The sequence below is a fragment of the Hydra vulgaris genome, chromosome 08, assembly GCF_038396675.1.
Source record: "Hydra vulgaris chromosome 08, alternate assembly HydraT2T_AEP".
In the NCBI taxonomy this organism is placed as follows: Eukaryota; Metazoa; Cnidaria; class Hydrozoa; order Anthoathecata; family Hydridae; genus Hydra; species Hydra vulgaris.
The window spans coordinates 62,522,854-62,541,291 of NC_088927.1; the positions used below are offsets into that span (position 1 = coordinate 62,522,854).

The 18,438-nt window shown below is 25.7% G+C and overlaps 1 protein-coding gene across 2 annotated transcripts in view; it reads left to right on the forward strand.

Annotated features, from left to right (window-relative positions):
* The window catches only part of LOC100197653 (fibrocystin-L), a 143,707-nt gene that overhangs the window by 61,438 nt on the left and 63,831 nt on the right, over window positions 1-18,438 (forward strand). For both annotated transcript variants that reach the window (XM_065804129.1, XM_065804130.1), the window contains 5 exons: window positions 5,293-5,815; window positions 8,368-8,432; window positions 14,204-14,456; window positions 14,591-16,567; window positions 16,672-17,640. In XM_065804129.1, coding sequence (XP_065660201.1) covers window positions 5,293-5,815; window positions 8,368-8,432; window positions 14,204-14,456; window positions 14,591-16,567; window positions 16,672-17,640 — 3,787 coding nt within the window. The remainder of the gene's footprint in view (window positions 1-5,292; window positions 5,816-8,367; window positions 8,433-14,203; window positions 14,457-14,590; window positions 16,568-16,671; window positions 17,641-18,438) is intronic.

The window sequence follows — 18,438 nt, forward strand, 5'->3', positions numbered from 1 at the left end:
ATACATATATATATATAAAATATATAATATATATATATATATATATATATATATATATATATATATATATATATATATATATATATATATATATATATATGTATATATATATATATATATATTATATATGTGTGTGTAAAATAACAAAAATAATCTATGAGCGATAATAGAAGGAATATAGTTGATGCCTTAAAACAAAAATGTTCCAACAAACCCCAATCAAAACTTTCCTTTAAACCCCCATTAAACCAGTGTATTCTTAAACAATTTAATTAAGGTATTCTCTGCATATATATATATATATATTTATATATATATATATATATATATATATATATATATATATATATATATATATATATATATATATATATTAGTAGAAAATCACTTAACAAAATTTTTTTCTATTTAACACTGTGTTTCATCAACAAAGATTCATCAGAAATGATGAATGATCAAATTAATAAAACTTCAATTTATTTGAATGTGTAATTATTTCAAATTTTTCTTGTAGGCATAGTATGCATTTTTTTGAAATATTGTTATATGCAGGCACTGTTTTAAGGATAGACCAATTCAGTATAAAATCATCAATATTTTTTTCTTTTAGTTCCCATATATATTTTGACAGCATGGTGTCTTTTGAATACTTTTTATTCTTGAAAGATTGCTTATGATTCGCAAAACGTTTTTTCCATTCACCCTCTGTTATGCCAATATATTGTTTATCAGGTACATTCATAGAGGAAACAACACATATATATACCACATTTTTTGATAAACAACTTCCACTCATTGGACAATTGATTTTTTGTTTACAATTACAATTTTTTGTAGTTTTTTCATTTATGATTTCTTTTTTGTTTAACAAAGCCTTATTTTGACCTTTTATAATTCTTTCCATATTTTTTGTGCAACTGTAGCTAACTTTAATTGTATTTCGATTAAAAATTTTATGTAATTTATTAGATCACGGGAAATGCTTATCGACCAATTTTAAAAACACTTTTCCTATGTTAGTAGAAACATTTTTGCTATATGGGGGGTTGAACCAAATTACATTTCTAGTTCTATTTCGTTTTTTTGTATTCTTTTTTTCAGGGTCAAATTTTAGTTCAAAAGTTTCAAAACCACTTTTTTTTTAGGGCATCTTCAAATATTTGTTTAGAGGAATTGAATACATTTTCATTTGAGAAGTTTTGGTTTAGTCTGTTATTAATTGAAATCAGGATTTGTTTTAGAACTTGGGGTGGATGGTTAGAGTTAATGTTAATATATAATAGTTCATCGTTTGGTTTTTTGAAAGGCTTATATGATTTTTCAGAGAGGTTAAATGTGACATCAAGAAAATTCACAATATTTAAATTTATGTTTATTTCGATTTGAAAGCCAATATTTTTAAAAATTTTTATAATATCTTTTCTAATTTTGTTGAGCTGTGGTCCAGATTTTTTACGCATTACTATTTAACCATCGTCGCGATAAAGGCCTAAATCTTTTATATTGATTATTTTACTTAACAAATCTAAAATATATAGTCCATATATATAGTGTGTGTATATATATATATATATATATATATATATATATATATATATATATATATATATATATATATATATATATATATATATACACACACATATATATATATATAATTCCATGGCGGAAAATGAAAAAGTAGTTAAATTTTATTCTCTTTTTTGCTTTTAGCAAATGATAATTGATGTGAAAATAGAGGCAACATGTTCACATTGTTGTTGGTCAGATTTTATATTTAATAAAATATATATATTTCAAGAATATAATGAAAGAACTTTTGCAATTTTTATGTAACATAATTTAACAAAAACATAAAGTTTTTTTTTCTAAAATTTAGTTCTTCAATTTTTTAATAATATAAGTGAAAAAATATTAAATTTAACACCTGAAAATTAAAGGTGTAAATATGCCTTACGTCAAGAAATAACCGTTGAATAAAGATATGCCATGAGCCCATTTTTTCGTGGAAGTAGCCTAAAATGGGTTGCTTAATTTAATTTCTGAAAAAAACCTGCTTTTAATCAAAAATTGACTATAGCTGAACAAAAGTTGATAATTCACAATCTTCTCTTCATTATTCACATTAAAAATCAACACTCTGAGCAAACAAAAATTGACAATAACTTCAGTTTTAGTCAAGTTAATAAAAAATTTAGCTCAATAAAATTTTAAAAGTAGTACTTTCAAATATTCTTTTTGCCAAAAATTAACAATAAAAAAAACTTTTTTTTGGATAGTTTTCTTAAATGTTTATGGTCAGCTGAACAATATTCTACAGTTAAACTTGTAATATTTATTTTCCTAGCAAGAGATTTGATTAGGGCCCATCTCACCTTAAATGCTCGTTTTAGACCACTTTCCCCTAAGTTAAAATTACACTAAAGTTCTGGCACTTTTTTGTTAACAAAATAAATTACGTCATTAAGTAAACTTATTTTGTTGTGTTGGTTTGACACAATTTAAACTGAAAATTAGTAGAATTTAAAAAAAAATCTTTAATTTGTTTTTAATGTTAATTAAAACTATTTGTATTATTGTTTTTTTATTTGTTAATGTATTCATATTTTGGTTGACATATAAATATACATAAAAAAATAGAAATAAGAATTATATAAATATTTTTATTTAGACAATAATATAAAAAAAAAAGATTTATTTGAAATATTCTCCTAATATAAAAAAAAATTAGTTAAACCTTTTTTATTTTTGTTTCGGTAAAAGAAATCATTTGTAAATGCAATTAAGGGGGGTCATCTATAAAGCACGCCCTTCTATATTTGTCGATTCATAACCCCTTCCCTCCTGTCACAAGCAATCACATATACCTGAAATCCTCTCCCTCCTAAATTGTGATAGCAGTTTTTATGCCGAAAATGTTTTAAAAGATTTAAATGTAAATACTTTGCTTCATTTTAAAAATTCAACCTAATGACAATAAGGCAATAAGCATTAAAGTAAAAAGTGTAAGTAAAAACTTCGACAAACCAAAGATTTTCTTATTTAAATGACTCAAATAAGTATTAATAAAGTTGTAATACTAAAATAATTTTTCAAAGTTGCTCTTGGTCTTGCAAAAAAACTGTTTTCGATTTAATAACTTACATAAATGTTATGAAAAATTACTCTGGAAGACACCAGTTTTTTTTAAATTTCCTTTGTTAATTATTTTTAATGATTAAATTCAATTCTTTTGTTACGTAGCTCTAACTCTTAATAGATATAAAAAATCAAATATAATAATTGCTCGGTAAGGTAAGTGATGTAACGTAAGTTAAATATATAGTATCAAAAAAAAACAGCTTGTTTTCCCTACCTGGTCACCTCTGATAAATTTTTTCATATTTTTAAAATCGGTATAGAATTCTCAACATCTTGTAAAAGTCTTTAATTCAAGTTTTTCTGATTCGCAGAAATCTGACCTAAAAGTTGAAGCAACTTTTTCAACTTGTTTTCCGTGTAATGTAAGTAAAGTGACATATTCAGTAATAAATTAATTTTTTTGCCCAGACAAACTTTTTAGCTTATTTTGTTCTTTAGACTAACAGCTTTCATACAAAATAGCTCAAAGTTTCATTTACAGTTTAAAGGCAAATATTTGATAAAGTTGTTGCGCGTGTAATGTATGTTAAAAATGGAATTGCATAAATATTATATATATATATATATATAAATATATATATATATATATATATATATATATATATATATATATATATATATATATATATATATATATATATATATATATATATATATATATATATATATATGTAAATTATGTTAGTGTATTTTACAAATAGAGTGCTCAATGTTCTTAAAGAACAGAGCAATAATAAATTAGTAAAAAACACTTATCTAACTTTTATCTTCGACTTGAAGTTTTACCATTGCTGGATCATCAGGAAGAGTTACTAAATCTCAAAAAAAAATTCAATTTATAGAAAAAAATATTTTACAGGAAGTTATAAATTATTATAAAATATTTTTAATTACTATATTTTTTGTTAACGGGAAGTTACAGAAAGTAATTATGAAATAATTTTCTTTGGAATGGGGATAGTTTAATTTGGTCATTTGTTTTTATAATTTTTTAAGAGGTATTTATTTTCATGCCTACATTTAGAAATTAATTCAGATTTTTTATTTAATAAATTTTCTTGATTTAAATGAGTAATTATTTCAAATTTTTCTTGCAAACATAGCATACATTTTTTGGAAATGTTATTATAGGCAGGGGCAGATTTTAAAATAGACCATTGTAAATTAAAATTTTTATTTTTTTCTTTTATATCCCAAATATATTTTGACAGCATAGTCTCTTTTGAATATTTTTTGTGTTTAAACGATTGTTTGTGGTTGGCATAACGTTTTTTCCATTCCCCCTCGGTTAAGCCAATATATTGTTTATCAGGGTTGTTTTGTGAGGAAACGATGCACTTGTAAATTACATTTTTTGAAAGGCATTTTCCATTTAGAGGGCAATCTATTTTTTGTTTACAATTACAATAATCAGTGTTTTTTTTTTTTATATTTTCATTTTTATTAGTTAACGAGTAGTTGTGGCCTTTTATAATTCTTTCTAAATTTTTTTTATAATCTATTTGATTGATCTTGTTTCAATGAGAGGTTAACATCTAAAAATAATCCAAGAAAGTAAAATTTTGGTTTATTTTTGTTTATAGATATAGGAAAATAATGATTACATATTTATGATGAAGATGATGATTATGATGATGATGATGATGATGATGATGATGATGATGATGATGATGATGATGATGATGATGATGATGATGATGATGATGATGGTGGTGGTGGTGGTGGTGGTGGTGGTGGTGGTGGTGGTGGTGGTGGTGGTGGTGGTGGTGGTTGTGGTGGATTTGGAAGTAAACTTTTTTTAAATGCTATTTTAAAAACCATTTTTATAAATTATACTTCAAATTTATTTAAAACTCAAGGGTTTAAAGGGGTTACATTTTTTCACCTTAATCTTAAAAATTAGGATGAAAAAATATAGTTTTAGGAGAGTTTTGCAACTTTTAAAACATTAAAAAAAAACTATAAGGCTATGATCTGTTGTATCTTATGATCCTTTAGATGTCATCTGAAATTGCATTATACTAAAAGCTTTATACAAAGTCACAAAATTTAAGCATAAAACTTGCTCAATCCAATTTTTGAAATTTTTTAGATCAAATTCAAAGTTAAATTTAGTAGCTATAAGTATATTTTATTTAATTTTATATTTAGATTGTTATTAATGAAAAACAAATTAAAGGAGGAACCTTTACTTACAATCAGTTATTAAATCCAGTAATCAAAAGTGTTTCACCTTCAAGTATTCATATTTATGACAAAGTCATTGAAGTGAGCGGATCAGGCTTTAAATCTACTAATAGAGAAAATACTTTGGTCACCATCAACAATCAAAGTTGTCAAATAACATCATTAGAATCAACACTCATAAAATGTAATCTTCCTTCATTGAACTCATTTAATGTTTTACTTGTTGTCTTTGTCCCTGGTGCCGGATCAGTTTCTTTTTCACTTTCAGTTGACTTAAAATTTGATAGTTTTTCGCCTAATTCAGGCTCACTTTTTGGAGGAACAAAAATTACATTAAATGGAAGAGGTTTTGGTGAAAATGTTTCTGATATTAATGTTGCATTTAGTGGAAAAAAATGTAATGTACTTAGTTGCACTGACAATAAAATTGATTGTTTAACATCAAGTTGGGGAAACAAATTTTATGTTGACAATTCTGGTAGAGGAGGTGTGTATTTCTTTTAATAAACTTATTTATTTTGCTGCTGTTATTATTTTAAAAACTTTTTACTTTAAAGTAAAAAGTTTTTAAAATAATAACAGCAGCAAAATAAATAAAAATTTTTGTTTGTTTAAATTTTCTTTCACTTGGGTAAAAGTTAAAAGCTAATAATGATTTTTTTATTAAATGCATAAAACAAAAAAAATGAAACAAAAAGAGTTTTTTTTTGCCAGAGAAAAATCAAATTCAAAAGGAAAATGTATTGAAAAATCATAATCAATGTTATGATCATGATCATCATCACATCATCATCATCATTATCATCATCATCATCATCATCATGGTCATCGTTATGATCATTATCATTATGATTATGATCATCATCATCATGATTATGATCATCATTATGGTCATCATTATGGTCATGATCATTATTATTATGATCATGATCATTATCATGATCATCATTATGATCATCATCATGATCATCATTATGATCATCATTATGATCATCATCTTGATCATCATTATGATCATCATCATGATTATCACTATGATCATCATCACAATCATCATCATTATCATCATCATCAACAACAACATCATCATCATCATCATTATTTTTATCTTCGAAAAATATTTGGTTTACAATATTTTGAATAAATTTATTATTTCCGATCTGACTCAAGATATTTACTTAATCAAAAAAAGTACTTAAACTTTTACTCAAGAACAATACTTAAGTTAAATTTATTATTTCCTGTCTGATTTAAAATATTATTAGTAATATATATTAAGAGTAATAGCTGTTAACTATTATTAGAGGTAGTTACAAAGCATGATGACTAGATCAAACTTATGATACAAAAGAAAAAGCATTTTTATTTTAGATTTAATAAAGTAACTAAATAAAATGAAAAACTAAATTTGTTGAACTTTTAAATTCTAGATCAACAGTTGATACTTTTTTATTTATATTTAATAGTTTGTTAAAACTTGATAATTGTTGAGTATTTAGAATACTCATATAATAACTGTTGATTGCCTTAAACTAATTGAACCAAAGCATAGTTAAGCATATCAGTTATAAATAAACAATTTGATTTTGGATTTCAACCATACCTCAGTCAGACATTCCCAATTTAAAAAAAATCAATGTCAAAACCTTTGAATAATATACAATATACCTACTTTAGTACTAATAATACCTACTTTAGTACTGTACAATATGCATAAAACTAGAAAGTTGTTAACTTTTTTTATGGTGTACTTCATTTGTTAAAGAATGGAGAGAGTAGTGGTGAGAGATTGATGTTTTGATTATTGTGTCATGATAAGTGGCATAAAACAAGGCTCTAGTTTAGGACCAATATATTTTATTGTATTTATTAATGATATTTCAGAAATAAAGACAATTATAAAGTCATTAGAAAAAATACAAGTTATAGCATTTAACAAATAAATATATGACATAATAATAATGACATAATTACAAATATAAAAAATATTGCCAAGAACAACAGAAACTATATTTGTGAGTTATGTTGATGTTATAATTACAACATGAAGAAAGTGAAAATTTTGAATTAATCCATAGGCAAACTATAAAATTAGCTCTGGCTTTCATAAACTTTCATTCAATTTTTTTTGAATTGCACTGGTCAATTTATGTAATTGAGGTATGTTGAATGATTTTTTTTTCGAAATTCAGTGACATCAACAAAATAAATCAATCACAGTGGCAATAACTAGCGGGAGTTATGAGAAATAATCAACATTCTATCATTAGGAAAATTACAATACTAAAAACACAAGATCAACATCAGCCAAATAGAATTCTTCTTAATAGTATCATTAAAATCATTTATTTAAAAATCTCATTGAAGCAGATTACCTTGTTCATCTTTAATTTAGTTTAAAATTTTGTAATAATTATTAGCTTTATTATGAAATTTGTTGGAGTTGAAGTGAATTGAGGGAGTGATAGGTTATTAACAAAGAAAGTATAAATATATTATTAAAAATATTTCTTTCTTTTGAAGTTTGAGAATTTTTTTCTCTTAACTTTATCTAAATCTTATACCTTGCCATTAAATGGAACAAACAAAATTCTGTTGAAAAGATATTAATGTATAAGATATTTTTAAGCTATAAAGTTAATTTATTTGTTATATACTCTTGAAATTTAAACGACAGGCTTGCATAACTCATTTTATTGAAGGTTTTTGTTGTTATATCAAAAAATTTGTTTAAAGTGTTTATTATTTTAAACATATTATCAGCATGATGTATACTTCTGTAGGTATATTAATGTATAAAATATTAATAAATATTAGTATATGTATATTAATATATAAATATAGATGTATATTAATACATAAAATATATATATTATTATTAAAATTGATGTATATTGATATATAAATATGGATGTATATTAATATATAAAACATTTTGTTTGTTAAATCTTATATAATAACAATATTAATATATTAATTGTATATTTAATTATCAAGTATGTTTTTCCTTTTTACTCCTTATCTTTTTATAAAATTTAGTTTATGGTCCTGGTTCAGCTTGGAGTAAAAATATAATCTACATTACTGAAGGAGACTCAGTTGTGGTTTGTTTTAATTTCAATAATTTATGTTATTTATCATAATATTTAATTTATTAATATGTTTATACTAATTGATAACACAATACTTCACTGTTTGGACCCAAAAAAGGGATAGCTAAAGTAAAAAAGGATAAATTGAATGACAGTGTTGAGTTTTGGCAGGTAATATCTGTGTAAAAGTATTGTGGTGAAATAATTTTTTTTTGAAATTATTATTAAAATTTATAATTTGAATAAAAGTTATACAATAATGTAGTTAATAATAATATAAATAACAACGTTAATTATATATTTTTTAAATTTAGTTCTTTAAAAATGCAACAATTATTTCATGCAGTAATTAATTATTAAGTTGTTTAAAAGTACTTCCAAATTTTTGTTTGTGTTCAACAGTTATATGTTCATTTTTAATTTTGAGTATTTTTAATTGTTATATGCAAGTCAACTCCAACACTTCTGTAATCTCATATTTAAATATGAAAATAGCATTATCCTGTCCAAATCACATAAGTTTGTAACTGTGAAAATACAATTGTAAAAGTAAACATTTCATTTGAAAAACATAAAAGTTAAAATTCTATAGTTATATAATTATACTTGCAATTAGTTATAACTATATATAAAAACAAAAATCGTATAGATATTAAAATAAGAGATAAATTTAAACAAAAAATTCAGATATTTATTAATACAACTTATTCAACTTTTTGCTAATTTTTTTTTTTTTGATAACAGAAAACATTTTCATGGGGAAGAAAACTTTAAATTGTTGTAAAATCTAGGCAGTAACATTTAAAGAGTTATTTGAAAAAATTAAATAATAAATACTGTTAAGTTTAAACCAGACATTATTTTAAAAGCTTTTTCACATTTCTGTAAATATGCATTTTTTATCATTTTTAAACAAAAATTTGATAAGTGATTTTCTACTTATTTATTATTGCTCTGTTCTTTTAAGAACAATGAGCTCTCTTTTTATATGTATAAATTAGCAGAAAATAACTGAAAAACATTTGATTTATAAATATTTATATATATCAAATTTTTTAATATATAAAAATTATGAAATATGTATTGTGTTGATGCAATTTTTTTATGTTTAATATTTTTAGCATTGTATTTATGATTTTATGAAAATTGTATGGTTAAAAAAATAACCTTGAATTAAACACTTGTTATCAAAACCTTAATCTAATATTATTTGGATAATACAATGATAATACAAACTTTATCTTAAAAATAAATAAGTAAACCCCAAAAAAATTACTTTTTATTTTCAAAATTTTCAGTGCACCCTTACAACACTATTTATTTTAGTAGAACTGTAGATTTTTTTGTGGGTAAAAGGTATCCAGTGTTGCCACATAAAGAGTAAAATACAATTTTGGTTGAATGGCAGTAAGTTAGAAAAAAATGCATTGGCTCTTTCAAAGTCTAACTCTTTCATACACCTTCTCCCCTCCATACATTTTTAAGTGAAACAAACAACTCTCATGCTGCAAAGGTAAAGACAAACTGGTTACTTGACATGCTTGGACATGCCAAGTAAATAGCTTTGCTGCTTCTTTCTGTTTGCTGTTGTAACAAAATAAAATATTTTGCATATTGTAATAAAAAGTTTTTTTTTTTTATTAAACCTTATTCTATTCAAAAAAACATGTATACAGAGTCTAATTTTACCTGATGATTTTAATTGTTATATAAACACTTAATTTAGATTTAAGTTGGTAATTTCCTATTATATTTTGCATTCTTTAAGTTTTAAAATGCTAAGTTCAATCTAGACAGTTTTATTAGAAAAGAAAATTAAAACCAAGAGTAATAAAAATATATATACTTTATTTTTGCTGTGATAAAGTTCTCTATATTCAGATAGTTCTTACTTTAACTCAATCTGTCAGGTAATTTTTTTAATAAAAGCCTTTTTTCAGATGTTTTTAAGCCAAAGCCATTCCTATTCATAAAAAGTGTTCTCTAATGGACCACACAAATTATCGACCAATTTCTCTTTTATCTAACATTAGCAAAGTATTTGAAAAAGCCTTTATGGCTTTTACAAAAGACTTTACGACTTTCTTGACAAAAATTAATGTCTCTACAAACATCAATATGGATTTTGTAGCAAACACTATTAGAAAAACTCTTGACAATAAATTTTTTGCATGTGCTGTGTTTCTTAACTTTAAGAAAGCTTTTGATTATGTTGATCACTCCATCTTTCTAAGTAAATTGGAACACTATAAAATTATGAAATAATTACCTCTTCATCTTAAATCACTCAACTCACTCAAGTTTCACAATAAATAATAAATTTCACAATTTAAAAACTTTTTTGTTAGAAAAATACTACATGTAAAATATAAAAATCATCATAGATTGTTATTGCTGTTGCTATTGTTATTTGTATTATTATTATATGTGATGCTAGTATTATTTACATATTATTTACATTTTTACTTTCATTATCATTATTAATATTGTTTAACATTTATCTGTGATATTTGTCAAAATTATAATTATTATTGTTGTTATTGTTATTACTTTTGTTGTTTTTGTTGTTATTGTTGTTGTTATTGTTGTTGTTGTTGTTGTTACTGATATAATCATTATTATTGTCATTACAATGTCTATTATTGTTATTACTATTATTATTCTCCTTGTTAAATTTACTTTAACATTATTATGTGATTGCTGTTATTATTTAACTGGTGTTTACTTTAGATTAATACTCGTACTGTTTGTAAATAACCATAAAATGTAAAAACATTTGTTTCAGAATATATGTTATTGTTATTTTTATTGTTATACTCACTAAAGTCTTTGTATATGACTTTTTAAGTATGACATTATCAATGATATTGGTGCAACTGGCTTAAATATTTTTCTTTAAAAATTAAGACACTTATTTAAACACTATTACTATTTTGAAGCATTTATTTAAGAAAAATTATAATACAAAATGTTTTTAAGTATTTGGTTGGGTCGTCTTTTGCATCAATTAATGCTTGTATCCTTCTTGGTATACTTTGGGTGCAATTCTTTACATTTGTTTTTAATTCCTGATCATAATACCAGACATTATTTAGTGCCTCTATGAGATTTATTTTGTTGGTTATAGTTACATGCCCAATTTTTCCGCTTTAAAAGTTCCTAGGCATTCTCTATTGGGTTTAAGTCAGAAGAATTGTCACGCTATAGTAAAACAGTAACATCTTTTGACTTTAAATATTTTTTCACTGATTTAGCTTTATTGCATGCGGCAGAATCATGCAAAAGATGCATTTATATGGATCATGAAACCACTCATGTAACTGAGGAATTAATTTGGAAGCTAATAATTTTTTATATTTATCCTGGTTCATCATCTCTTTAACTATGTAAAGAAGGCCGCTGCTCTTTCCACTTATAGCTGACCAACCATCACTTTTAGAGTGTGTTTTATTGTCTCCATAACACAGTCCAGGTTATATTTTCTTCCTTCCTTTGTCTAACAAAAGAAGACTTATCCATTAATATTTTAAATTGGGACTCATCTGAGAAACACACCTAACAACAAATAAAAATAATAATATAAGTAATCATATAAATGTTTTAATAAGTCATGCTGTTGCAATAAACAACTAAATAAGTATTTCTTTACATTTTCCCAATCTTCAGCAGATATATGTAGGTGTTTTTTGGCCAAAAGTGAGACGTTTTAATTTTATAGCTGGCGTAAGTTTAGGTTTCCTTGCAGGTCTGTAGCATTTAAACCCCAGTTCTGCTATTCAACGTCTTCTAGTTCTATAAGAAATCTTGATACCGGTTTCTTGAATGATTTTAGTAACTGCTTTTGTACTTTTTATTTGGCTTTTAACACAAATATTATGAATTGCCCATTCATGTCTTGGGGTAGTGATGCGTGGTCTATCACATTTTCCACTTCTGGCACTTTGTACAGGTATTTTTTTTATCAAGTTTACCTTTAACTCTCCTTATATTCATCACAGAAACTATAACTAAATTAACAATTTTTCTTTAGGAGTGATTTGAATGTTTTAACAAAGCAGATATTTCTGAAATTTTTCATTTGATATATCTTTAGCTTTTCCCATTTTTAGGTACCAAGTATTTTTAGTTAAAATTACTGACTAATGTAAAAAAATGAGTGAGAGTCGCAAAAACAATAAACAGTTGAAAAAAATTGTATTTATTACGCACACGTTATTGTGCAAATATTAATTTTGCCACGAATATATAAAAAGGCGCATTTCACATGTTTTTACATATTTCTAGCTTATCAATTCTAAAAATTGCCTTAATTATTTATAAATGTTATAACTTCATAAATAAAACATAAAAAACTATTATTTAAAATCTCAAAGAATATAAGAGTAGAAGCAAATTTTTTCATTTAAAATTCATATTTAGTTGCATTTTTTGTGAAAAAACAAACTGTAACTAATAATTTGGCCCCCCACTATATATATATATATATATATATATATATATATATATATATATATATATATATATATATATATATATATATATATATATATATATATATATATATATATATATATATATATATATATATATATATTATATATATATATATATATATATATATATCAATTTGTTTACTCAAACTTAACTTAAAAAATTAAGCATAATATATAATTTATTAAACAAAATGTTTTGTTGTTTAATATAAAATTTATTAAACAACATGTTTTGAATAAATTTGATTAAATAAAAAGGAATAAAGTATTAAACGCTAATTTTAGTGATTGCCAATGAAAATGTTGTAGCTATGTTGTTTTTTTTTTTTTTTTTATTCACCTCCTCAAATCCGATAAAGCCACTACAGATGAGGAGGCTACTTAATAGTGGTTATAACCCTTTCTCAACTCTATAACTCCAAAACACAAACCTTGACAAACAAGGCCGCTGCACGGAGAAACAAGTTGAGCGCGGTACTACCAGGGACGTGGTGGGGATCGAACTCGGAACCTCTCGCTTATGAAGCGAGCGCTTTACCACTACCGCATGTGCCAGCTACATAGCTACTACATATTCATTGGCCTGTGACATAGCTACTACATAAGTATGTTGTCTGCTACATGCCTTTATTCTTATCATATAATCTAATTTTAGTGATTTAAAAACAAAAGTTGCAAAAGTTAAATAAAATTCAAATTAACAAAAATTTTTAGATTAAATATATTACCTAATTTTAGTGAAATTAATTAAAAAGTTGTGCATATTAATTAAAGACATTAAATAAAGTCAAATAAGTTGCAATGGCGTTTTTTTTTTTTTTTTAATATTTAAAAACGTTTTATTTTTTTACAATGGCAATAAATCCTCATAAAATTAATTATTTTTAATTTTTTTTGCTAATTATTCTTTAAGATTGATTATTAAGGAATTTCATTTTTTACTTTTTCTCTATGCAACATTTTTTATGTCACCTCGGAAAATGAAATGTCCACAAACAAATAACCGCTACGTTTATATATATATATATATATATATATATATATATATATATTTATATATATATATATATATATATATATATATATATATATATATATATATATATATTTGTTTACTTTTGAGCCACAAACTTAACTTAAGAAATTAAACTGTTAAAAAAAACTGTACAATACTAACATGCGTTTCATTTTTTATGGAAAAGTTAAAAATATTATAAAATTATTAATATTTAATATAAGTTAAGATTTATAATATTTTATAATAACTTTAATCAAATATTTATTATTTAGTACTCGTGGCAATCAAACCCTGACTCAAATTATTTTATCTCAATCTTCAGATATCCTATAGACAAACCAGAAAAAACAGAGCTTCTTTGTCGTGGTAGATCTTCAGGTAGTTGCACTGTAACTTATTCTACTAAAGGAACATTTATTTTTACTAGTGGAAAGTTTATTAAAAATAGAAATGATGAATTCAAAGGAATAGTTGTTGTTTCGCAATTGTCACAGATCCAAAGTGAAATACAATTATCAATCAAAGGTTGATTTTTTGTCTTTGAAAATAAAAGTTGCATTAGATGTTTATAATCAATATTTATTTTTATACTTCTAAACATGTTATAATTTTTTATAAGAAATAAAAATCCCTAATAAAATTTGTCTTTCATGATTTAGACATTGTTGTACAAATGTCTGCTGGACGCAAACGAAGAATGGTTGCTTCCAATTTTATTTTTTCTATACCATCAACTCCATATGTAAGTGCTATTTCTTATAGTTCATGCTCAAGTATTAAAATTAATGGAAATGGTTTTAGTTATACTTTAGAGGATAACATAGTAACATTTGGAGGTTTTTTATGTGTTGTAACATCTGCAAATGATCTGGAAATTATTTGCGACATAAATAAAATTTCTTCTCGACCTACAGCTACTTTTTTACCTATTGATTTATCTGTTCAAGGTTTTGGTTATGCAAATATTGGAATAACACAGGTAGCAGACCAATCAGTAATTTGTTTTCCCGAAACCCAAACTGTAAGCCCAAAGTCTGGCTCAATTGCTGGTGGTACAACAGTTAATATCACTGGTTTCAACTTGAACTTACCAACCACACATGTTTATATTAATCGCAATAAATTATTAATTTGTAGCTTGGTGTCTCAGTCCTTCTACAGCTTTGTATGTGTCATGCCATCAATATTATCTCAGCAATCAAGTGCTGTGATTTCTGTTTGTGATGATTCTGAGTCTAATTGTTTTGATAAACCTTCTCTTAGCTTTGACTATCAATTGAGTAGTACTCCAGAGATAATATCTATTGCACCTGCTACTATCCAAACTTCTAGTTCATCAATTCAAATTTTAGGTAAAAAATTTGGTAATGAATCAAAAGTTCTTGTTCAGATCGGCCCTTCAAACTGTAACATTATTAGTTTAACTACTCAATATGATACACAAACAATAACATGTATTGTCAGTTTACCAGCAGGTAATCATAGTGTGAATGTTTTTAATTCAGATTATGGAAATTCATTAAACGCAGCTAATCTTATGGTTACTAGTTTAGCCATGTTTAATAGTATTACGCCAACTAGTGGCAGCACATATGGAAAAACAACTGCTGTAATTAAAGGAAATGGCTTTTGCACAAATATGCAGGTGAAGTTTGATACCGTTGATGCAACTGTTCAAAAAAATACAGTTGATGAGGTTGTTGTTACAACTCCTCCCCATACGGCTTCAACTGTATCAGTATCATTGTATTGCAGTGGTAAAAGACTTGTGTTTGGATCATTTATATATGCTTCCTCATCGACTCCCTCAATAACAAATATTTTACCCAATTCTGGAAATACAGGAGATGAAGTTACTATAGATTTTAAAGCAGTATCATTTGATAGTTTAACAGTTTTAGTAGAAGGAAATAGTGCAAACATTACAAATATTAATGTAGCATCTGGATCTGCATCTGTAAAATTTATTTTGCCAATGAATGCTGCAGGCCCAGTGTCTGTTGCACTCGTAATTCCTTTACTTGGATTGTCTAATCAAGTTCAGTTTACGTACAATTTAGCAGTTTTAAGTGTAAGTCTTTTAGAAAGTGGTTATGGAGGCGGTCATTATGTTGATATTTCTGGTAATGGATTTAGCAATGCAACTAGCGTGTATATATGTAACAATCAATGTGCCCAAACTAATGTTATTTCAACTCAGTTGTTGAACTGCAGAATACCTCCATATACCCAGTCTAATTCCCCAACAACAGAGTGTAGCATTATGGTAAGTGTTCAAGGTTTTAACTTTACATTCGGTCAAAAGTATGTTTATAAGGCATCACTTACATCATCATTAACTAGTATTTTACCTACGCGAGGAGGAACTGGTGGTGGAGTAAACTTGACTATATCAGGAACTAACTTTGATCTAAGTTCACAGGTAAACATTGCTGGTGTTGCTTGTCAAATAAACTCTGTGTCAAGCTCTCAAATTATTTGTCGTTCTGGCCCATCTAATAAAACAGTACAAAATGCAGCAGTTGAAGTTTTTAGCACTAAAAATGGTTTAAGTTTATTTGGCAGTGTCTCTTTTTCATATATTGATGTTTGGAGTTCAAAATTTACATGGGGAGGAAATGATCCTCCTGTTAAAGGTTAGATTAGCTTTGAATTAAAAATAAAAATCTTTTTGAAATTTATTGTTACATTTTTTGTTTTTTATTTTTGTTTTGTTATTTTTATTGTTTTAATATCTTAGGTGACTATGTTATCATTGAAAAAAATCAAACTATGTTGCTTGATGTAAGTACTCCAGTACTTAAAGTATTGCTAATTAAAGGTGGCACTTTAATTTTTGATGAAAAAGACATTGAACTACATGCTGAAAATATTTTAATAGTTGAAGGTGGCACATTTTTAGTTGGTTCTGAAGACAAGCCATTTCAACATAAAGCTATTATTGAACTTCACGGACATGTTAGATCTATAGAGCTACCTGTTTATGGTGCAAAATCATTAAGTTTGCGGCAAGGTTACCTAGGATTATATGGAAAGCACATTATGAACACATGGAGTCGACTTGCAAAAACTGTGAATCCTAATGATGTTGAGATGGAACTTATTTTTGAAGTACCTGATTGGAAAGTAGGAGATGTTATTGTCATTGCTGCTACAGGAAGAAGTATTAGAGAGAATGAGGTACTTACAATAACAGGAGTTAATGGTAAATTTGTATCTTTTGACCCACCTTTGAAGTACATGCATATATCGATTACACAGTTCATTGAAGGAAGGTATATAGAAACTAGCGCTGAAGTTGGTTTACTATCCCGAAATGTCATTGTTCGTGGCTCAGAAAATGAACAATGGAATGATGCAATTTTAAATTGTCCAGATGATTTTGACCCAGGACAGTTTGCAACGCAAACTTGCTTTGATGGCCGATATGGAGAAGAGCGTGGCAGTGATCAGTTTGGAGTACAAATTATGGTACATTCAAATAAAATGAGTGAAGGAACAGCTGTTGCCCACTTTCATTATATTGAAGTTACCAATGCAGGTCAAGCTTTTCGTTTAGGTCGTTATCCAATTCATTTCCATATGGAAGGAGATGTGAGTGGTTCTTATGTTAAAGGTTGTGCTATCCATCGAAGTTTTAACCGAGCTGTAACAATGCATCATGTTAATAACTTAGTTGTGGAGAGAAATGTTATCTATGATATCCTAGGTACTTTTATTTTAGATTATTTGTATTTATTTGTATGTATACAATATTAATAACAAAAAAAAATGATAATAATATATATCCACACAATATACTAAAAGAAAAATTTGCACAATAAGATTTTGTCCAAATAGATTTAATTGAATTTAAACCTAAACCCAAATATATTCAATTGAACTCAAATCTGGTAATCAAGCTGGCCAGGGCAGTAAATCTCTTTTATTTTCTTTCATTTATATTTTGACTGTATAAACTTTGTGTTCAAGCGCCATATTTTGTTGAAACTGATACCATTTATTTTGAATAATCGCGATGTCTATTGATAGAACTATGCAGTTCTTTAGTTTCTCTACAAAAGTTTGATGGTATATTTGTCTTGTATAAGTGTTACACACGCCTGCTTGATTAAATTTAAAGCAACCCCAAAAATTAACTCTCTCACTGCCAGCATGCAACTTTGGTACCTTGCTACCTTCCAACCTTGGTGCAACAACCAATTCTATGCTCTTTTGAAGTTACTGTCATCACTGAAAATTATTTGCTTCCGCTTTTCCAAAGATCTATCAATTCTCTCATTACACTATCTTGATCTTGTAATTAAATTTGTAGCCATCATCATCAATTTTCTAGCTTCATAAACACCAATGTTTTTTCTAAGTATTATTTTTAATGACAAAACAAAAAATTTAACTTTAGATGTAAAAATTTTTCTTCTTATAAAATGATTGAATTAATCAAAAGAAAAAAAAAATGGAAAAATTGCACTTCTTAATTTTTCACTCAATGTATATTATTTTCAGT